At 41.3% G+C, this 23,819-nt stretch overlaps 2 protein-coding genes across 2 annotated transcripts in view; one reads left to right on the top strand and one right to left on the bottom strand.

The window, feature by feature from the left end:
- luc7l3 (LUC7-like 3 pre-mRNA splicing factor) overlaps positions 1 to 5,185 on the bottom strand; it is a 17,392-nt gene extending 12,207 nt beyond the window's left edge. Inside the window, exons 1-8 of the mRNA XM_044180438.1 lie at positions 4,945 to 5,185; positions 4,299 to 4,365; positions 4,152 to 4,191; positions 3,923 to 4,067; positions 3,628 to 3,702; positions 3,186 to 3,290; positions 2,701 to 2,862; positions 2,042 to 2,409 (exon numbers count right to left, since the gene is read on the bottom strand). Of these exons, the coding sequence (XP_044036373.1) occupies positions 2,042 to 2,409; positions 2,701 to 2,862; positions 3,186 to 3,290; positions 3,628 to 3,702; positions 3,923 to 4,067; positions 4,152 to 4,191; positions 4,299 to 4,365; positions 4,945 to 5,043 (1,061 nt within the window). The 5' untranslated portion in view covers positions 5,044 to 5,185. The remainder of the gene's footprint in view (positions 1 to 2,041; positions 2,410 to 2,700; positions 2,863 to 3,185; positions 3,291 to 3,627; positions 3,703 to 3,922; positions 4,068 to 4,151; positions 4,192 to 4,298; positions 4,366 to 4,944) is intronic.
- A 5,228-nt stretch (positions 5,186 to 10,413) lies between these two features.
- ankrd40 (ankyrin repeat domain 40) lies at positions 10,414 to 19,459 on the top strand. The gene is made up of 5 exons (XM_044180439.1): positions 10,414 to 11,012; positions 11,844 to 11,992; positions 12,208 to 12,852; positions 14,794 to 14,975; positions 16,751 to 19,459. The coding sequence occupies exons 1-5, from the start codon at positions 10,879 to 10,881 to the stop codon at positions 16,892 to 16,894; spliced, it is 1,254 nt and encodes a 417-aa protein (XP_044036374.1). The 5' UTR covers positions 10,414 to 10,878; the 3' UTR covers positions 16,895 to 19,459.
- Positions 19,460 to 23,819: the final 4,360 nt, after the last annotated feature.

Genomic DNA, 23,819 nt, shown 5'->3' with positions numbered 1-23,819 from the left:
ACGAGCCAACAAGGCCCGATAGGACTCCTTCTTCAGCCTGACGGCATCCCTTACTTCCGGCGCCCACCACCGGGTTCGGGATTGCCGCGCGACAGGCACCAGAAACCTTGCGACCACAGCTACGAGCCGCCGCATCGACAATGGAGGTGGAAAACATGGTCCACTCGGACTCAATGTCCCCAGCCTCCCGGGATCTGGGAGAAGCTCTCCCGGAGGTGTGAGTTGTAGACCCTGCTGACAGCGGGCTCCGCCAGACGCTCCCAGCAGACCCTCACGATACGCTTGGGCCTGCCAAGTCTGTCCGGCTTCCTCCCCTGCCAGCGGATCCAACTCACCACCAGGTGGTGATCGGTTGACAGCTCCGCCCCTCTCTTCACCCGAGTGTCCAAGACGCGCCGGAGGAGGTCAGATGATACGACAACAAAGTCGATCATCGACCTCCCGCCTAGGGTGTCCTGGTGCCACGCACTGATGGACACCCTTGTGCTTGAACATGGTGTTAGTTATGGACAAACTGCAACTAGCACAGAAGTCCAACAACTGAACACCACTTGGGTTCAGATCAGGGGCCGTTCCTTCCGATTACCCCTCTCCAGGTGGCACTGTCGCTTGCCCACGTGGGCGCTGAAGTCCCCAGTAGAACAACGGAGTCCCCGGGCGGTGCACTGTCTAGTACCCTCCCAGGGACCCCAAGAAGGCCTGGTACTCTGCACTGCCGTTCGCCCATAGGCCGCCACAACAGTGAGAGACCTGTCCCCACCCGAAGGCGGAGGGACGCGACCCTCTCGCTCACCGGGTAAACTCCAACACGTGGACGGCTGAGCTGTGGGGCTATGAGCAGGCCCACACCAGCCCGCCGCCTCTCCCCGCAGGCAACGCCAGAGAAATGGAGCGCCCAGCCCCTCTCGAGGAGACGGGTTCCAGAGCCCAGGCTGTGCGTGGAGGCGAGGCCGACTATATCTAGCCGGTAACGCTCAACCTCCCGCACAAGCTCAGGCTCCTTCCCCCCAGCGAAGTGACATTCCATGTCCCTAGAGCCAGTTTCTGTGTCCGGAGATCTGGTCGCCGGCCCCTGCCTTCGGCTGCCGCCCAGATCTCTGCACCGCCCCTACGGATCCTCCTGCGGGTGGTGGGTCCACGGGAGGACGGCCCCACGCCGCTCCTTCGGGCTGTGCCCGGCGGGCCCGCCACCAGGCGCTCGCCGTCGAGCACCCACGCCGGGCCTGGCTCCAGGGTGGGGCCCCGGTAGCGCCAATCCGGGCGACGTAACTGGCCTTGGTTGAAAATTCATAGGGGGCTTCTTCTCCTCATGGTCTGCTAGCTATACATTCAGTATGTGCACTGAAAATTTTTTTTGGTGTTTGTACACAGCCCTGGCTCTGTAAATGTGAAACTAACAAAGTGGCTCGAACCGAGCCACACAACACTATTCCAGCCATGATTTGTGTGCCAGGTAACATTAAATGACTTGCCCGCGGACATTTAGCTTACTTTCTAGTTTGCAAAGATATGCTGTTGTTGTGACGTTAGCTATAGAGGGTTGTGAGTATCGCTGTCTGGAGCTGCTGTGCTGGCTCTGGGAAACTGCCTGGTCCTCTCTGGTAGTTAGCTTCGCAGCAGCAACTGTAGCGACAGTTTGCTAACCCACAACCTAGCTAACATAACTTGCTGTGTCGTTGTTTGCTCTATATCATGGTATTGGATTTCTCCTGAATCACATACCCCGCCTTTAAGCATGTCTCTTCATGCAGTGGCACACAAAGTGATGTATGGTTACGTGGTGCACATATTTGTTTTATGTTTAACAACCAGTGGACGAATATCATTAATACATGGGAGAATGTTCTCTGGGCATCTGAGGTGTGCTGGTTTCAAGAAGCTTTTGGACGTGTGACTAAATTTCAGACTCAGGACTCATGCCTCTCTCCATTACAGAAGCAAGCAACAGTGCTCTGTCCTTTTATCCTTTTATGGTGACACATTGCTGTTACTAGACCACGAGAACACGGTGGTCAATGTGGGTAAAGATAGTCAGCCGTACCTGCTGCGTTTGCGTTCCCTCTCCCTGTCCTTGTCTCTGCTCCTGGACCTCCGGCGATCGCGGGATCTGCTCCGTTTCCTGTCTGATGCTCGACTGGAGTGGCGGCTGTTAGAGTGGCTTCGGCGTGCCCTCCTGTCCCTCTCCCTGTCTCTATCTCTGTCCCGTTCTCTGTCTCTCTCCCTCTCCCTCTCCTTCTCTCTCTCTCGTTCCCTCTCCTTCTCACGTTCTTTCTCCCGTTCCTTCTCCTTCTCTTCCTCCTCTTTGCGCTTTTTCTCCCTTTCCTCTCTCTCACGCTCGCGGTCTTCTCTGTCCCTCTTGAGCGCTGGGGTTTCACCTTGGGGGTCTTCTGAGCGGCGACGTAGTTTCTCCTAAGAGTAAATAAACAGCCCTCATTAAATATGACAAGTTATTCAGTACATTTTCAACCAGAATCAAAATCAGAAAGTCCAGGTGAAATAACCTACTGTGGTTCATTCACTTTGTCAAAAAGTAGGGGGAAAAATTATGTAGCAATATCCTATACCACAAAAATGTGCCACAACTATGTAAATGTAAAACTGACTTGTTTTTCCTATTCTTTGTTCTGGTGTAACATGGATCCAATAACTGATACTGCAGCTCATCATCTATGTATTCTGTGTGTCAGGTGATCCTGTTACCTTGAGCTCCTCTACAGTGGATTTGATCTTGGCATAGCCCATGTGCTGCTTGCCCATCAAATGGTCGTCCACTCGAGACTGTGCATCACCCACAATGAGGAAGGCCCCACACACCTCACACACCTCCATCTGTTTCTCCTGGGCCGCGAAGCTCTCGATGGTCTAGATAAAAAGCGCAAAATCAGTTACATTATAAGGGAATTATGTAATAAGCAATATATTTCTGCCTTAGAGGACTGCTCATCTAATTTACACTTTGCTTTGGGGGCAAGTTATTTAATAATTTAAATCAGAATGGATGTTGTTGGCTCTAGTGAAGAATAAAGTTTAACTAGCCATGATGAATGTAATTGGTCCTGGGAAAGTCATTTTCAGTCCAAGCTTAGTTTGACAGTTTAAAAAAAAAAGAAATAATGGTTTGTTAACAGATAGCATTACATGAGCAGCGCCTGTAAGCCGAGTAGCCCGGAGTTGAGCTGACTCACCGAGGGAGTGGAGCTGAGCAGCTCCCTCTCCTCCTTCAGCTGCTCCACCAGCTTCATCATTCCCTGGGCCTCCTCCACTCTGCCCTCTGACCCCAGCTCCTCAATCTAAGCAAAAGCAAAACAAAGACAAGTCAATCAGCCATTTTATCACAATGCAATGTCATAACTACATTTCTGAGGCATCAATGAGAATGTAGTTTGACGTCTTATAATCTCAAACAATGTTATTTCGAGATAGATTTTTCATGGTGGTTATTCCAGTTGTTATACGATGTGGCAAAGGCACGGTAGATATTCAAATTACAGTGTGCCCTTGTTCCAGTATCTTCCAAATTACCAATGCTACTATGCACTTCTAATTTATTTATATATATATATATATAAAAACACATTTGTCAACTAAAAACATTTGTCAACTAATTTCTATCATCATATTTGTTACCTGTACAACTAAGTCTTCAATCTTCTCCGTAAGAACCTGAGACTTCTCCTCATTCTTTCCTGATGGACCAGGACCCTGCAGAAATAAACACACTGTATCTCAGGTACAACCACACAGAACATGTAATATATTCTTTTAGGTTCATGATGAGCATTGTAGTCTAAGATGACAGATAGATGTACTCAGGACTATGAGTAACCAGCACCTAAATTGTTGTGACCACTGAGACACTTTAAAAAGCAATGCAGCGAAAAGCATGGGTTACAAAACGTCGTCTCAAAACCAAAGCACAAACCCCTGCATTCTGCTGAGCCTGGGAAAGTGCAAGACGGGCATGCCCTCTACGAATCCGCCGTTCCACCTCGGCCAGGAGCGACTGCAGATAGCGGAGGAAGTCTCGCTCATAGCCCTCCTTCATGAACCGAGAGCTTTTCTCATACCTGGACACATAGATAGAAACTGTTTATTAGGTGGAAATATCAAGACACACACAAATGATGTTAAAAACCACAATTAGAACTTACGTTATCCTAAGATTTTCATCATGGATTTTCTCACAAGGGCCTGGAAAAGAGATGTATCGCATTATTATTTAAAAATATAAGAGATGCATCTGCCAGCTACTGCTGCATTAAAACATATTTATGAACATCTACAAGTCTTTGACTTACCCAAGTCAGAGCGGGTGTTTGTGAATAGCTCAGCTGGGCAGAAGCCACACAGATAGTATCGACAGACCTAATTGAAGAAAATAGATTTTTACTATTTCAAATAGAATTCTTGTTAAAATCTCTTCTAACGTTAGAGTTAGATCGGATCAAGCGATAACATTTAACTTAACGGTATGCTAATTCCGAGCAAACGAGCCTTGCAAGTCAGTCCCAAAGTGAATTTAACACTAATATGTTCTTACTTAAGCTATGTCTCAAGTTACCAATTAACATTAGATCCACAAACCAAAGCAGGATAGTAACGACCTAGTTAAACATGAACTCTCACTCAAAGCTAACGCTAGCAGCAGAGCAAGAGTATAACACCAATCCACAACGTTTCAAGCCTTACTGTGAGCAAATAAGCTACCATTAGCATTAGCAAACTCTAGATTTAACATGCGTGCCTAGACAACACTTACAAATACCAGCTTACGCTACCGATTCCATGTGTTATCGTTGAACTCTGGACTAATGACAGACAGTTTTATTTAGCTCAATTTAACGCCCATATCTCACATACTATAGTTTTAGGTATCTTAGCTAGCTAACGCTGTATTAGCTTATCAAACCAGCTAGACTAACGTTAGCTAATATGCTAACTTACGCTCTCGTCATCCCATCGCACGTTACATCTCTTCTCGTCAGGGGCCAAGTTTCTATCTCGGCCCATTAACTCGTCGAGCAACTGGGCTGCTGACAGCATTTTGCCTTTCAAATTTTAGCCTTGATTTTAAGTACTACGATTTCTCCTGAAGACAAGTTCACACCATCTATTGCGCGCAAAGTACTTCTAATCAAAATGGCAGACGCTGTAACAACAACGCCCGTTTATGGCTCAAATACAACCAGTCCAGCAGCAGCACGTTCAGCCCCTGAACCGGAAGTACACGTTTGACAATAGCATGCAGTTTGATGTTACCATTACTGACTTTGAGCATTGTATTAGTATTAGATGCATAATAACAAATATTAATACATCCAAGACTTAGCTAAATTATTTGCTCCCGATAAAGTCTGTAATTCTGCACATGTATCAAAGAGTATAGAAGCAATGTAAGTTCTTTGCTTGTATTGAGGAAATTCTCAAACTCACAATTCATAAATACACACACAGGCACAAATTCATTTGGTAACGGTTTGGCGTATGCAGAGCCATTATCTTTAAAATTTAAATTAAAATTATTTACATGGCAAAAGGCGTGTGGTTATGTTTTGATTCTTTTACTTTTGCACCGTTTTAAGTTTTCACCGGAGGCGACAGAACGGTATACATCAGACCAGTGTCACGTCATCAAGCGCCAAGGCCGCGTCCCCTTTCGGGGGAGGGAATAGGCTTTCACATAGCCTACGTTAACGTGAGAAACTACAGCGAAACTATTAACAACCGTACTAATACAACCAAGGCGTTCACGGTGAGATTTGGCGTACAGTCATAGGCTACAGTATAGCAGCAGCCGTAAACATGACTGTCGTCCCCAACTAAATCTCAGCCCAGATCATCCAGTTGGTTATTAACAGACAACCTAATGCTACCTGGTGATTCAAATATGTAAAGATGTCCGGATGAACAATGTCTGGCCACTGTGTTGGGTCATCGATCCACTTGGGTGGGGGACGACTGAAGGAGCATGACTGCTGACCGATTAACCTTAATTTATCAAGCTATCATGAACGCTGAGGTTCAAGAAAGGTAGCAAAATCATTATTAGAAATGTCTATGAATCAAAGGCTTGTTTAATACGAACAACAGGAGTGACAGGCTTAACAGAAATTAATCTCCACCGGAAGTGGCGGTATGCTATTATGGCTGTTTTGACACTACTTTGACAAATTTAATGTGTTGCAGTTCCATACTGTGGCCACTGGAAGGCGGTAAACACTCACGATTCTAATAAGTCTGCCTTAACACTAGTTGGTGATCGCAGGACACTGAGTGTATTTAGAATCATGAGTTTTAATGCCCTCCAGTGGTCACGGTGTGGAACTGCACTCGTGCTGGCTTGACTACCCCGTCGGTCACTTGACACTTCACCTTTCACACCGTAGCGGTTGACATAAGTGCATCTCCTGTCTTGCTTCAGTTTGGACAATGAAGCACTTTGGATACTGAAAGTATTCACAGGAAATGGTAGGATACTATCATATCTATACTTATGCTGAGATGACGAATTTAATGTGGTGCAGTTCTTCACTGTGACCACTGAATGGCAGTAAAAACTTGTAAAAATGTTGAAGGCCTTCTTTGAATGAATTACATGGAGCACCCTATATTGGTTGATAACAAAGTGTGCATTAATACAGATAATCAGTCATATCTGTATTATTCCTACTGAAGGATTGTGTTTCTAACTGTGACAATTAAAACAAATTTCTGTTAATTAATTTCTGATTTTGTCAGGTTGGTTCCTGTATTTTGAAAGTATTCACCGGAAGTCTAAATATACTATCATGTCGAGATTGATGAATTTAATGTGTTGCAGTTCCTCACTGTGACCACCAGAAGGCAGTAAAGACTTTACTCCATTTGCACTGATCACATTCTTACCATAGACGGTATATAAAGATGGACGACGCGTTTCCACCATAGACTGTACAGAAAGTGTAGTGTAGTGTCCGTGATGTCACCCATAGGTTTCTGAAGAGCCATTGTGAAGCTCAAAGTGGTCGGCTCCCTGCGGATCCGGCCGTCGCCATCTTGGCAGTCCCAGACTCAAGCTAACCCAAAAGTGGGCAAAGAGGTGGAGCTGAGGCGGGCTGAATGAGGCACCCACCTGTCACTCATAGCGGCCACGTCCTTAATTATGCATAACTTTATGTCTTAATATAATTTAAACGGGTAAATTATAAAATAAAATAAAACTCACCCCCCTCACAGTTGTCATGAAGAAGGAAATTAGCTATAGTGACCAAAACCGTATTTTGTACCAGGCTGCAAACATGTTTATTTCTGCTGTGAAGTTGGGCATTTTAACATGGGGCTCTATGGGGATTGACTCCCTTTTGGAGCAGGCCTTAAGTGGCCCTTTGATGAACTGCAGTTTTTGGCACTTCTGCGCTGGCTTCATTTTTCAGCCCCGGAGGTTGCTACTTGGTGTCCACCAAGTACCCAGGAAGTGCGCTGTGCTTTGAAGACAATTTAACATAGTGGCCAAACCGTGTAATTACAACTTCTGGGTCCATCACGTGATGCACACTGGCCCAAAAAGACTTTTTCTCATAGACTTACATTGTGAAAGAAGCGGCTGTAAAACGGTGGATAATTTTTTTGAGAGTCACAATTTGTGTCTTGTATCAGCATTAGCAAAACTACCGAGAAGTAGCTCTCAGCTGGCTCCATTGTTCACGTTACCCCCGTCGTCATAGTGGTCCATGGTGTGTAGAATCCTGGGTGTTCACTGCCCTCCAGTGGTCACAATGAGGAACTGCAACACTACATTAAATTAACGGTTAACATGCAGCATTAATATCACTATAACTATAGCTATTATTTCTAAAAGCTGGTCTTGCATGGTTAAACCTATCTACCAAAGAAAAAACAATGATATGTTCCCAGGATTCATTAAATATAAAATAATTACTCTGATTTTAGCGCAAGTTGGCTAAATATGCATGTCACCAATCATGTTTGCTCAACTTCAGTTACAAATATAAGTGATAAAAATCAAACAAATTCTACATTTTTTATTATTGTTGTATAGCCTTATTAATAATATTCCTCACCAAATGTTGTCTTTTGTTGTCATTTTTAAAATACGTTGTGTCCCTGAGTCGACTGTCCCGTTACTCTGATTTAAGCCCCCCTAAACACGCCCCCTGATTATTCCTGTAGTCACATGACTCTCAGGAATTAGCATACATTTTTGGAGGGAAATCATCTACAAGAGGCAGAGTAAGTATCAGGCTTTAATCAAACTTTTTTTTTCAATGATTTAGAATGCTTGACTGATGCGGGCCGGTAACGCTTAACATGTTGATCCTGTTATGCTTATTTATAGTGGAAACTGAATCTTCCTCGGTGGTCACCATGTGCTAGCCTGTTCTTCATCACATGATAGTAATGGCCGACTTTAGCAAAAAATGTCCACAGGGTGGATGAAAGAGGTCTAGCTGGATAAGTGTTTCCAGCATGTATTTTTATTTATTATTACTTTATTATGCATTTATTTGTTATATACTTTCAAAAGATTTGTTAAAATGGAATGCATGTATTTATCAGGGAATGGCGCGGCTGTCTGCTGCAGAAATTCAGCGGCGATTCAGGGCGCGTCGTGATGCAGACCCTGAAAGAAGGCAGCAATACCTCAATAAAGAGAAGGAGAGATGGAGAAAGGACAGAGAGGAAGGAAGAAAAAAGAAAGTGTCAAACATCAGCGAAAGAGAGAAGACAGCACAGAGAAAGAAATGGCGAGAAAGTAAGAGAAAGCTGAGGGATAGTGCCAGAGCCAGGACAACCTTTCAGTCAATGACCACTCCTCCTCCAAGTCCAAACAATCCCCCACAACCAGGGCCCTCAAGGTTAGAAGAAAGTTGATGGCTGAATGCTTTGTTGATTACATAGAATCTGGATGGCGCAGAATAGGAGGAATGACTCATCGATATGTACAACTCATTGTTTGTGTGATTATTGCAAATAATAACAAGTAGTATCAGTATATTGGCAATAGCTGTATTAATTAAGAGCTGTTTAATTGTAGTTTTTTGTTGTTGTGGAGACCAGTCTCTCTCCCTCTCTTTCATTTGGCCACCCACCCAGAGCCTGGTTCTGCTCGAGGTTTCTTCCTGTTAAAAGGGAGTTTTTCCTTGCCACTGTCGCCAAGTGCTTGCTCATGGTGGGAATTGTTGGGTGCCCTGAGATAACGCCTGTCATGATTTGCCTCTATATAAATAAAACTGAACTGAACAGTGTAACCCACAGAAGTCGTTCATACCAGTGTCAAGGTAGACATGATAGCATATTAATACATCCAGTGAATACTTTCAAAATAAACTAACTAAAGCACTCAGAAATGAACAGAAATGCTCATGCATTGTTTAGTAGTTGTCACAATTACAGACTAAACCTCCACATTCTTCGGTGGGAATAATACATTACGGTTCTTTAGAGGTATCATGAAGGGTACTGAGAGTCATGTTTGATCTAATGCTTTTTAGCATTGGTATTGTGTCTGCCTCAACACTGTGAAGTTGACTTGGGTGTATTTAGAATCATGAGTGTTCACTGCCCTCCAGTGGTCAAATTAGGGAACCGTAACACAATATTGAAATAATGGTAGTAAACACTCAACATTGATATCAGTAAAGCAGTAGCAGCTGGTGGCTTTAATCAAAATTTTAATAATGTGTTTTTTTCCTAAGAAAAGAGAAAAATTATTTTATAAATTATACTGAGTTTTGGTAATGCCTTATTTCAACCAATTACTCTTTTTAATATTTTGATCTCCCTCTTGCCTCCAGCAGTACAGTCATTATCAATGGCAATAAATGCAACATCATTAACATTATTACAAATAAAATATTAGTATTGGTTATAATTAATAAACAGATGTTTTAACAATTTAACAGTTTTCTGGTTGTGGAGACCAGTGTGGCTGGATACCAGTGTCAAGGCAGACATGAACACAAACTATCACTTCCGGTGATTACTTTCAAAATAAACTCTCAATCTGAAGCAATTAGAATTAACAGTAATGCTTGATTTGTTTTTGTTTTTCCCCCCAAGTGGTCCCAGTTAGAGACTACACAACTCCACCTTCTTCCATGACAAAAATATACAGATATTTATATTATATTCCGTGTCCCTTACGTTTATGAGCCCTTGTTTATTAGTCATATATATCAGCAATATAAAAATGATTTAATGTGGTCTGAAAGGATATAACCATACATTTTTTGTGACTCGATATGCAAAGCGTGGAAATTATTATCACCCACTGGTTGCATGGGTATCCCAGCAACACGTGTGTGTTTAATAATAGTGATGTCACCTTTTATTTCTCACAGTTATTTACTTAATGACGAGAACTGGTCTCATAATTTTACACAAAGTTCAGCGGCAACAATACGCGTCAGATAAATGAGAGTATTGAGAGAGGAACTAACGCTTGTGCTCACTGTTGTTACATCTAAAGATGCCCCCCAAAGAGGCGGTGGTGTTTTTGGCAGCCTACTGACGGAGCTCTGACACCACTGACTGAATGAGTGGAAGTGTTGGCAGTGGTACTGTAACGTGAACTAACAACAGAAATAAATGGCGAGGACGGAACCTGCAGTATAAACGCCAAAGACTCCGACCATCAACACGAAGTTACATTAGCCGAAGCGGTTTGCTACCACCAGCTAGCACCAAAGACTCTGCTAGCATCTCGTTAAGCTAGCAAGTAGGTAAGATTAGCCGGTAGCTAATGTTCGCTGGCAAGTCTATTTATAGTGGACCTGTGTGCCATCAGTAGGAAAATCGTTAGGCGATTAGTATTGACAAGTTAATCCGAGAGGCTTCTGTGTATCCTATGATCTCGCAACGTTAGTTGTCTGAACCAAAATGTCCACCACTTCGTTGGATAAAGAATTACAGGAGCGACTGAGAGAGGCGTCTGCCATCGGGGATATCGACGAAGTGCGGACATTGGTGGAGAGTGGAGTAAATGTTAATTCACAGAACGAAATAAATGGATGGTGAGTGTTTGGACGAATAAATGTGGTCTCCACTACGTCAAACGCAAGCCGAAAAGTGTTTGGTTTGCTTAACAGATTTGTAAATATAATGTTTTTGACGCTTGTTGAAAAGTTCAGTGCAGTCATTGCAGCCAAGTGCGTTGTTACAGGGATTAAAACTAGTCTGTTATCTCATTAGGCAAAGCAAGTGGTTGTTATTCAGCCATACCTACCTGCTTTTTAGCTTGCTTATTCAAACAGTAAATAAATGGCCTGTCGTTTGTATTTCTGGAGGTATAAAGCGCCATTATTCTAGTCATCTCAAAACAACAGAAGGGACCAGTGACTGTGGAGTGAAGTCAAATAAAATGTGAGTTGGCACATGGTTGCTTCAGTCATGAAACTGCCAAGCCTATTCTCATTGCCACAGGTAGTTAGTTAGTAAGTTTATTGACTTGAATTACATAATACAAACATATAGGTCCATTCCATATGCAATACAAGTCTCTCAGCACATAAATAAAATTATTAAACAACATTGTCATGTTCCTAAATTTTCAGGCAAGTATGCAACATAAATAGTGAAGATTATTTGAACTATACTCAATTTTTACTCAGATCTTGTGAGTCTGAGGTAATAAAAGTACATGTCTTTCATTCTGAATGCCAGTACCACACAGTGATCCAGGTGGTGTATGACTCCCAATGTCCTAGTTCAATACACATCCTGTGTGGAACTATGTACATGTCTTTCTCAAATGATCTCCAATATAGACCATCTTGTAAATTTTACCAGCATATGTTAATGTTTTGGTTCATTAAACTGTGTTCTCTCTCCAATAATCCCACCAGGACATGCCTGCACTGGGCATGCAAGAGGAACCACAAGCACATAGTGTCCTACTTACTAAGTTGTGGAGCAGACAAAGAAATCCTCACGGCAAAGGATGAGTTGGCCTCACAGCTCACGTCCAAGCCAGAGATCAAACGACTTTTAGGAGGTAAACTACACATTTCTTACCCTCGCGTTCCCTGTTCCTGTCACATCATTATAGTATTTTGTTGTTGCTGGCATTTGCATACACAGTAGCATGTACATGTTATAACCTTGGATGTTAATGGTATAAGTGTATCTACAGCTGTTTATGGTTTTGACAGAGACAGAAGCTGTTTTTATGGAAATAATCCTCATATTTTATGCGCATTATTACTGCAGTTGAAGTGGAGGAAGTGCCTGAAGTCAAGGAGCCTGAGTTGCCAATCATCCCCAACTACCTGTCTAACCCACCCTTCATGTATTCCAAGATGGATAACAAGTCAGAGACCATCCTGGCCCAGCACCTTACACAGAATGGTTCTGGAGAACACGATGACGACACACACAGCGATTCAACCTCCCTTTCCCCAACTCATGAGCCTCAGAAATCACAGAGCCTGCTATCTGACGGGCCCACTCTACCCCCAAACCCCACCACCCACAGCCAAGCTCAGGCTGGTGAATTCATTCCTGTGACTGAGCAAAATGGTGTGTCACCCAGCCTGATCTCATCCCACAACCACGCTGTTGTTAACTGCACAGTGCCCATGGACCTGTCAGTTGAGCCACACCTTGTCAACCATGCTGACTACCCACACGCAGTGGCACACAACGGCACCATGTGCTCCCCCCCGTTGGCCTCACCCAGCCCCAGCTTGGCCAGCAGCAGTGGGAGCCAGGTCCAGGCCCCGGTGGCCAGCTCTAACCCAACTATGAGCAGGCAGCAGTCTATCTCACAGCAGCTGAGCTACGGCCAGACTGGTGGGCCCATGCCAGCCTTCCAGCCTTTCTTCTTCACCAGCACCTTCCCTGTCAATGTGCAAGGTGAGAGAGTAATTATGTGTTTTATTATGTCTAACCCCCTGTCCACAAATATGAACATATACAAGTTGCATTCAACTTTTGCATGGAAGTTCATCAAATGGCCTCTGAATTGTGGTAGCAACAACAAATCCTGCTCCTTCTGATTCCTTAAACTTAATCACTTTCTTGGTGATAGTTACAAAATCAATACCACTGCCATATCGGTCTGCTAAGTAGAAATCTAGAGCCAGGAGATGATAAGCTTAGCTTAGCATAAATACTTGAAGCAAGGGAAAACAGCTATTAGCCTGTCTCTAGCCAAAGGTTAAATTAAAATTTTACAGCTACCAGCATCTCTAAATTTGATCAATTAACACATTATGTCTTTCAAACAGAAATGTACCAGTGGAGACTCCAATAAGTTACCGCACGTGGCTAAATGCTCCCGCAAGATTCATGTTCATTAGAGGCAATAGAGAGCCAGCCACGTTGAGTCTGTTATGTGTGAACAGGGGGTAAAGCTGCTGCTCATTTGCAGGGTTTTTCCTGCATAGAGGAATTTTTGGCACCCCTCCAAATAGGTTTTAGCCAGCGGCAAAATAAGAATTGAGAATTAAAAAGAAATAATCCAAATCCTCTCTGAATGTGTTTTAATAGCAGTTTAGCAAACAAAAGTTCAACAAACAGAACATAAACTTAAATATGACATCTTTGACTTCCAGCAGTCAACTCTCCTCTCATCCACAGCCGCTATATTTTAAACATGCGGCTGGCGCTGGATAAGCCAGCTAAGCTGCATTGTTGCAGTCCAGAGTGTCCAGACTGTCCAGAGTCACGCTGTACCAGACTCTCCCGGTGATTTTAATGGTAGTATTTAATCTCAGAATGTGTCTTTGTGGAAAATAACGATCAAATAAACATTTTAACCAACATTAATTTTTAAGGGAAAACATTTGAGTCTGAATCCGATTGGACTATAAACAGGTAAGAGGCTGAGCTCATCTGGCGCAGTTGAGTTTGCAGAAATATTAATGCAACCTAGTTTTATATTTAATCCATGTTGCAGTCATTTAAAATGCCTGTTGCGCGGACGGCCAAAGTTGCTTTGTTTGTGTTAAATACAGGCTTAATTACAGTGTTACACAGGCCCATAAAGTAATAACATTAACATGCTTTGGGTTTGTTGAGAGCTGCTCTGCATGGATAGAAATAATGCTGTAAGCCGCAGCCATATTTTAGTCTGAGATCTGCACACAAGGGTCTGGTTGAATGCAATATGCAGTCTTTACATTGCCAGTGTTTTAAGGGCAAGATGGTTTATGTTGTCATGCCAGAGAGTGAAGAGCAAAAAAAATCAATGTGAAATTACTTCTTCACTGTATATTGTGTTTTGTTCCATTACAGCTGGTAATAGACATGTTTGTTTATCAAATGGTCAGAAATAACAGGAACATGCATAGATTGCTCCAATATGGTAACACAGACTCATTGCTTTTACTGTACGTGGACCGATCACGCTTACTGTCCTATGTAGCCACCCCCCCAAAGGCCCATTCTGAGCCAAGAAAAACCCTGATAATGAATTCTGTTTCACCTGCCTCATGCACATGAAAAATAAATGACTGAAAAACTATTTTTATTCTCAATTCTTATAATTTTGGTGCTGGTTATTTTCCTTTGGCGCTGAATAAAACCTATTTAGGGAGTGTGCCAAAAATTCCTCTATGCATGAAAATCCCTCATTATATCTTGGATCATAGAATATCCAATATTGTGACAGATTTACTAATATGCCTTTTTATGCAGGAGACATGCTTTGTATCATCTTCCATATAAGACTTTCATAAGAATGAAACCAGTATAATTAATCAGTGACTCTCACCTTGGGCCATGTCTATTATCTTATTAAAAAGCTTAATATCTTTGTTAATAGAGAGATATCACTGTGTTCCTTCTCTCTAGAGTTGGTACTGAAGGTGCGTATCCAGAACCCCAACGCACGGGAGAATGACTTCATTGAGGTGGAGCTGGACCGCCAGGAGCTCACCTATCGTTCCCTTCTGAGGGTCTGTTGCCGTGAGTTAGATATCAGTGCTGAGCACGTGGAGAAGATCCGCAAGCTGCCAAACACCATGTTAAGAAAGGTATGGGAAAGAAGGTTTCCATACAAGCTTATGTTGTCGTCCAGTGTCATATGCACACAAGGGAACGTTCAGTATACTGTATGTTACGGCAACTTACACATATAAATGCATGTGCAAATTTAAATTAAAATGTTTAGCTCATAATGGCAAAACATTGATCTTTCAACTTATAGGAAGTTTCTCCGCTCTTGTTCATTTTCTATAATTTCTGTACGAGTATTCATTTAGACCAGGGGTTTTTGGTATACTTTTAATGGTACCAATATGCTACATATAGGCTAAAAAAAGGGGGCTTAAGCTGGAGCTACACAGCTAACTAACTGACTTTACATCCCCAAAGCATTATGGGAACTGTAGTTCCAAAACTTACAGCATAATTATTTATCCCCCAAATCGAAGTAAGACAAAGAAGAATAATGCGAGTGACAAAATCCATTAATAATTAGGTTTTCATGTTGCACTATCAATATTTTTTTTTTTCATTAGAGTATATGGGAGGTTCTGATTTAGACACTTGAAATAATACATTATGTTAAGTATGTTTTTTGGACACTGAGGGATGGTATGCAAGCACTAGCATCTCTAGCTATGGTTTGTTGCTGAATGCACACAGAGTCTTGAGAATACATCTGAACCACTCCTAGACTTGCACATCACACACATTGCACCTTTTTGTAATGTGAAAGAGAATTGGTGATCAGAGTAAGCTAACTTGCCTGTTTTCACAATGCTGCCTGTCCTTGTTTTCTCATAAATATATTGAAACAATTTTGCTCTTCATTGTGTCTGTCTGACTCATGCACGCACACTGAATGTGACACTGTCCCTAACGTTCGTGACTCATTTCACTGTCCCACTGAAACCTGCCCTACCCCATTTGTGTCATTACCCACTGCAAATAATGACATATAGTTCCTGGTCCAATTGAAAATAATAGTGAAACAGAAGGTGATTTATGGCTGCAACAAACAATTATTTTCATTATTGATTAATGTGTCAATTATTTTTTTGATAAGTCTGTAAAATGCCAGAAAATAGTGAAAATGTACGCAATTTCCCAGAGCAACAAGGTGATGTGTTCAATGAATGTTTGCCATTTTTGCTTGGTAGATACATTTTAGATCAGCAATTATCAGTAGTAATAGATGTTGATTTATTTTCTGTGAAGCGACTAATCGTTTTGGCACATTCGGTTGTACTTTTAAGCCTTGATAATATTTGAATTTCCCTTCTCTTCTTTATGCAGTATGGAGGCTAGTAGAGGTAGAAAGCGTGAGACCTTTTGTTGGCGTTGACGTAAAATATAGTATGGTGGTCCATAGAGCTGAAACGATTACTCGATTGACAGAAAATTATTCAACAACTCTTTTGATAATCAATTAAATGTCTTTTTCCAAGCAAAAATACCGAATATTTGCTGGTTCCAGCTTCTCAAATATTAGCATTTGACCCTTTTTTTTTGTCATATATGATAGTAAGGTGAATATCCTCAGGGTTAGGACTAATGATCAGACAAAACGAGCAATTTAAAGATTTCATATTGGGCTCTGGGAAATTATTATTTCACTTTTCTGACATTTTATAGACCAAACAGCTAATCGATTAATTGAGAAGATAGTTGTTAGTTGCTGCCCTAGTGCTCCACCATGTGTAGTTGTTGTACAATTAATAATTTCAAATGGCCTTTCTGTACTGTTTACTCATATAAATGAGGAAAATATCATTAGTAGGTGAATCTGTTGTTGATTTAAATATAATTGTCCTTTCCTGTCCAGGACAAGGACGTGGCTCGGCTGCAGGACTTTCAGGAGCTGGAGGTTGTGTTGGAGAAAGCAGAGGGCATGTCCCTTTTCTCTGGGACTGGGGGCCTAACAGACAGACCCTGCTACAACATGAAGGCCTCCCGCCTCACCTACTAGAGCTACTGCAGAGCCTGAGGTCTCCCTGCTTATGATGGGCTTCTGTAGCTACCCTCAAGCAAACATAACTAGTTGCCTGCCCAGGTTCCTTGTTACAGCTTTGTCCGGCTTTGGTGTTTCGCCAATTTCCTAACTGGGATTTGTTTTTTCAAGTTCTGTAGCTATTGTCCTCCTCCTGTCCTCCTCTGGCCCTCCTGCTGCTTTAGTGTACCCAACCATTTCTAAGCGATTACTGATGCATGGTGTCCTCGATTATGTGCGAAAGTATTTGGGCTCCTCTCTCCTCCTCCCTTTATCTCTTTCTCTCCTCCCACTGCACTTTGTGCCAAGGCTCCAGTGGGACAACAGAGGAACTTACGGACAGGACTTGAATGGGATTCTGCAATAGCCTTATATGGACACATCACCTATGCTGGCTGTGGACTGTGGTGACAAAGGAAAATGGTTCTATAAGACCAAGAGCAGAGGGTGACAGGAAGGATTTACATAACTCTTACTGATAAGTTCATCATCAGTCCACAGAATAAGACGACTTGCAGCACAGTGGACTTAAACACAGCAACTTGAATTTCTAGCCAATTGTTCTATAGAGAGGTATCAGATATTCTAGCTGGCGTACACACTTTCATACATGCTATAGGCATAAACCTTAGTGTCTTTCCGGCAGAGGACATCCATTACTGGCCTGATTTTTAAAGTGGAGGTAATCTCACACGTGGTGAGTCTTAGGTATCTTTGGACTAATAGTATTTTTATTTGCTGACCACACATACACAATGCTTTAATCTATAGCCACACAAGGATGGACACATTTGAGTAGGAGTACTGGTCCCCCTACATATATAAATCATCCAGGCATACACTGTGGAAAAGAAATACTTAGTTTTGTTTGAATTGTTCTTTTTTGTGTCGTTTCATGTCAGACAAAAACTTATAGATATATGTGCAGCAACTTGAAGCCCAGACTCAGTTTTTTTTATTTTCTACAATGTGTTACCACTTCTGCTTTGCAGGGCACTTGTCAACTGTGAAGTATTTATTTAAAATTTTTGAGTTGTATTGATTCTTATTAATGCAGCAAGACCATGCATTGCGCTTTAGAATAACAAGGCTCGAGTCCCAGCAAAGGTTGCGTATGAGGCTCCCACTTGATTTATCATATAAATTAAGCTTCGACCTTCTGTCGAATATTTTCAATTGCTGTCCTTCTGTTTAACTGTGATTAGAATCAAAACCAAAAACTAATCTAGCCAGCAAAGATACTAACCGCAGAATAAACTATCACTGCTTCAGAAAAGAATGCAGCCTTGTTAGACCCCCCCCCCAAGTCCAGAGGAAATAAATAAGATCTAGGAAAGGACATGATCTGTGTTTGTGACACTTGGTTTTATGATTGAGTGCTTCCTTGTTCCTCCAACACTGATCCCAATTCTGACATGATCATCTTTGTTGCCCTGTGTCACCTCACTTTAAACCTAAGCTCTCTACATGGTGTCTAGATTTCTTTAAAACTTAGCGACTGGAAGCAACACAGAATATCAATATATATGGCTTCAGTTTGGTTGTCAAGGCCAGTCTAGTGCTAATATTTAATTTTTAATTTAAAAAAAATTGATGTTTAATGTTTTCTGTTTGGTTGCTTAATCAGAGGTGTTGCTGTCGTACTTAAATGGAGACTGACAATATGAAAAAAAAACATTCTTATACTGTATTTTAAGAGTTTAACTGGGTCATGACAGGTCAAGAGGCACAGTCATGTTGTGCCGGATGGTAATGTTTATGCTGCTTTCATCAACTCTTTATATTACCCTGTAACGCTCAATGCTGGGGCTCATTTATTTTAAGCAGTGCAGTAAGGCGGCCACTACACGTCCTACAATCAAAGTTTCTTACCCAGTGGTAACTGTTTACTGTTCAAATGTATACCTGAAGCTCTTACTGTATTTGTATGTTTTATGATATATTTTTTATTAATTTGTATAATTTTTTTAACCAGCTAGGCCTGTTGTGTTTGTGTCAAAAACGTCTTATTACCGGGCAAGAAAGAGTTCAACAATAGGATGAAAAGTGCTGAGATGCTATTGTTGAAGCCAAGTGCAATGTGGGGGGGAAAGAATGTGTTTCCAGAAGGTTTGCTGTGAGAAGAAGGGACTACCAAGAGTGCTTATTTTATGTTCCCAACTATGTTAAATGCTTTATTATTAAGAGAAGTTGTGCCACATGTTTAAGGCAGGAACTTGGTTGAGAAAGTGGGGCGTGTGTGGAGAAAACACCCCCATGGCTATTTTGTGTCCTGGGCGAGTGTGAGCAGCATGTTTGAAATGGGTGTTTATAGGATCTCCTTTGATTCTGTGGACAGGAGATAACTAACATTGTATTTGTGGGGTTGCTTATTGTTTTAGAAAAAGCAGAATACAGTTTGACTTAACCTATGCATTCAGAGTATGATATTTTTATATACAGTACGTCCTGTGTACTAGAAATAATCTTAGGCAGTGTTAAAGTTGTGTTTTTTGTTCTTGAGACCTGTATCTGTTCTTTGATAAAGCATGGTGAATCACTTGATATCTTCCCTCTTTTTCTCTTAAACTGACCATGTGTCCTCTAAAAGCATTTATGTCCATCTGACTAATGTGATGAGTATATTGATATAATGAGTTTGAGTATCTTAATTCTCACTTTAAATGAAGGGACCAGTTACATGTGTTGCTTTTGTTGCAGGTTATACTTTGTGTGTACCTGCACATGTGTGTGCAAGCATGCCTGGGATGTTGGAGTAAACTCCCCAATAATTCATTGAAATGTATGTTTCAGCTGATAGCCACTAGAGAGAGCAGAAGAGCAAATATTGGCATTAGTTGAGCCACATACTGTAGTATCAGAGGGTTTGCCACTTTAAGTGATGATAAGAGGGTAGCTTGTTGTTGTTGTTTTGTTTTTTTTGCTTGGATTTAATTGAATTCATAAAAAGTCTTTTAAAACCTGCTGTTTGGATACTGGTCCATTATATCGTTACACTTAAATGCACCACTGTCAGGATGCCTGTGTAGTGTGCTAGCAGGTGCACCTTCAGTAATCAAGCTCTTAAGAGTAAGTAAACATGAGGTCAAAAATGTCAAGTCACTGTCTCATTTTTGGCCTCTGCCTTCAATGTAAATTGAATGCTGACTTATTGAAAATGATAAACTCTTAAAAATAATTAGTTAAGAACAACTCTCAGGCAGGTGTACAAGTAGTAAATGAAACCTGTCCTAACGTTGTGGCACTGATGACACAAAAGATGATTATGTTTGGGATGAATATTCTTCCTTTGTATAATACGGTCTGCTTTTCCCCCCAACTATTGTTGCATTAATGATTTCATTATTCAATACCATATAATTTTTTTTTTAATTAAACTTTTAAAGTGTAGCTTTTAATAAGGTCCTGCCTGCACATTGATTCTAATAAACCCAAATAATAATTTTTGGTTTGACTAAGTTTTCTAACCTATTAGCCAAGGGGTGGGCTATATGGATAAAATTGTCTATCAGGGTATATGTAATTTTATATCTTAATATTGTGATCTAGTACATTTTCTGGTAAAATCAGCTTGGAAAATGTAAAATAGGTGGAAATGTCAGTTTTTGGCTAATCAAGCACATTAAATACCTGAAAAGTACTTCATCACATTGATGCAGAAAATATATAAATATCCAATATTGCATAAGAAGTGCTACTCACTGATCTGCTGTACTGCCTATAGTGGACTATACAACCAAAGTTATGAAAGGGATAGCTACCTCTGCTTAAACAATATGGCAAAATCTCTAAACTTATATCGTCTAGCAGTATATACAGTTAGGCCTTTTTGGTTCTGTAGCACACCACAATGGATTTGGAATGAAACAAGAGTTTCCACTTTAATTGTAATCACACTGCCTCCACCGTGTTTTACATATGATGTGGTGTCATCCTTCGGTTCATGAGCCGTTCCAAGCCTTCTCCATACTTTTGTTTCCCATCACTCTGGTACAGGTTGATCTTAGTTTCATCTGTCCAAAGAATGCTGATCCAGAACTGGGCTGGCTTTTAAGGATGGCCTGTTTCACTTGCATTGAGAGCTCCTTTGACTGCATATTGTGGGTTCACAGCAACAGCTTTCAAATGTCACACATCAACTCCAGACCTATTACCTGCTTAATTGATAAAGAAATAACAAAGGAATAGCCCACACCTGTCCATGGAACAGCTTTTGAATCGATTGTCCAATTACTTTTGGTCCCTTGAAAAAGAGAGGGCTACATATTAAAAGAGCTGCAATTCCTAAACCCTTCCTCAAATTTGGAATACCCTCAAATCAAATTAAAGCTGAGAGTCTGCACTTCAAGGCCATATTTATTATATAACTGTAATTTGAATATGTTTTGGTAAACAGCTAAAATAACAATTGTGTCAGTGTCCAAATATATATGGACTTTATTGTATACCCTTCATCCCCAAATGCACATAATAAATTCATGAGTCAAAAATTGTTTTATTTTTTCCAACAAGTAGCTGTGGGGATGTCTCTCCCAAAAACCAAAAGTGTTAATGATACTGACTTTTGGCTGACAGCGTTATATGTTGAGCCACGTGGCTTACATTTTCTGCTCAAGTGACATAAAGCTGAAATATTTACTTAAATATATAACTGATCAAAAATCTGATATCAAGCTGCACTATTTTATGCTCGGATAAACATTTTCACTGATTGGTTTAGACTTCCTTTAAACTTTATTTAATATGTCCATTTATTGCCACTTATTTTGTGCATTATTGAGACTAATAAAAAGCATTTCTGGACATGTTCCATATTTCAAAGGTCAGTATTGTTGTACCGTCCAGCTGCAGTTTTGTCTTTGGCATGTCCATTCACTTTTGACCTGCATTTGCACAACAAGTCAATGTTGTACACTCTGTTATGAACTTAACTAACAAGACTTATTATTATGATCCCTTTCTGATTTAAATAACATAAACAACATCTAAGTTATGGTCACTCGTGTATCTGTGAAATCCTTAACCTCTTCAGTGAAATGAATACAATAGTGTTCATGTGGTGAGCAGATGTTCAGACACTGCAATCTGGAGAGCACAAATATTGCATAATCTGAGCAGATTGGTGTTGAGAAAATTAAATGTGTGTGTGCAATCTAAATATAGGGACAAAGGAATGTAAGGTAATCAGAATCTATATGTTTCACTGGACGCCCATAAATCTGTGCATGTATGTCTGCATGTCTGTCCATCGGCATGTTGTGTTATGTGTCTAGACTGGGGCTGAGGAATCAGCTTAGGGCCCTGCTGTGGCTGGACGTGTCTCTCTCCTTTGTTCTGGAGTGAGACACTCATAATAAGCTTAGTATGAACAGTCATAACACCTTCATTGTTATGAACCAGCTCCACCAGCTTCCCAGGCCTCAGTCATGGGCAAGAGAAGTTGTGGACCTGCATGGTCAAGAACCCCTAAGAGCATTTTATAAATGGAGGCAGAAGGCGACGTTACTCATAGGTACGTGCCTTGGTTGATGTTCTTGGACTATGGCCCTTGGTGCAATTGGTGCCCCTCTCTAACAGGCATAATGCACAAAGCCAATATACAGAGCTATTTATTTATAGCACAAATGTATGCATGACGTTGTAAAGCCACTGAGAGTTTAATGGTGAAATAAGATGTACAGTAGCTTATACAGTATGTATATATCCCAACAAACTGTGGAACCCTGTAAGTGATTTATGCCTCTTTTATTTGTGGTGCTGTTCATTTTGAATATGAGTATAATAAGTCATGAATCCACAGTTTGTATCAAAAGCACAATGGAGTGATTTGTCCTTAAATAATGTAGAGGAGCGAGGCTTATTGATCAAAGTTGAGGGATATTTGGAAGAAAAAAAATGTTGTGCCAGGGTCATCTTACAAATGGAGTGTGTCAGCCATTTCAGTCTTACTTGAGCTATGCAGGCCCACATACTGCAGGTTAAATGATTAAAGAAATAGATAAACATCTTGGGAAATATGCTCATTCACCTTCTGGCGGAGAGTTAGATGAGAAGATTGATACCACTCTCATGTCTGTCCATTCAATATAAGGCTCCAGCCAGCAGCCGCTTAGCTTAGCTTAGCATAAAGATGAGAAACAAGGGGAAACAGCTAGCCTGGGTCTGTCTATCAAAATCTGGCTACCAGCACTTCTAAAGCTCACTAATTAACATATTATATATCTTGTTTGTTTAATCTGTACAAAACCCAAAGTGCAAAAACGACAATTTCCTGTTTGACGGTGACTTCTGGGACTAACTTCTGGAGTCTCCACTGGTTGCCTGGCAACTGCTCACACAGAATATAAGTTTTGCAGCAGTGACACCTATTTCTAATCAGTGTGAGGTCTGTTGTGGTGTACCACCCTAAACAATCCATGTGACATTGATTAGGACCTGTGAGACAGACTAGGTCATAGCCTGCTCACATCGTTGTTGTCAAGCCCTCTCCCTAAGCCCATAAAACATTTCTTCCAGCATGTATAAGGGCAACAGCCGGAGTAAGACCCAACTAGGCCCAATATGCCCATTAAACCTGGAACCCATTAAGGAAGTCTTTTACAAATACATAGAGTAACTTTAGATGAAGCCTGGTTGAACAATCATTGTATCAAACAATTATGAAGATTTACCCTCATGTCGCAGACAGGATTATGCAGTTTGTTTGCAAATCACTTCATCATTGCCTCTCATGGCCTAATGCTTATTAAAATACATTTAAATTCCATACTCGCCATGAAAATGTATGAGATGTTGCTGTTTTCTGAAAAGTTACCACATACTGTACAAAATTAGTGACTGCTCAGTAGACTGACAAGTTTAAAAGCGGTAGCTTGATATAATTTTTTTTACTGTATGCTGATGA

This window comes from Siniperca chuatsi, linkage group LG21 (assembly GCF_020085105.1).
Source record: "Siniperca chuatsi isolate FFG_IHB_CAS linkage group LG21, ASM2008510v1, whole genome shotgun sequence".
Taxonomy (NCBI): domain Eukaryota; kingdom Metazoa; phylum Chordata; class Actinopteri; order Centrarchiformes; family Sinipercidae; genus Siniperca; species Siniperca chuatsi.
Note: the sequence above shows the minus strand (reverse complement) of the source record. Positions and strands in the feature narration are given on the sequence as shown.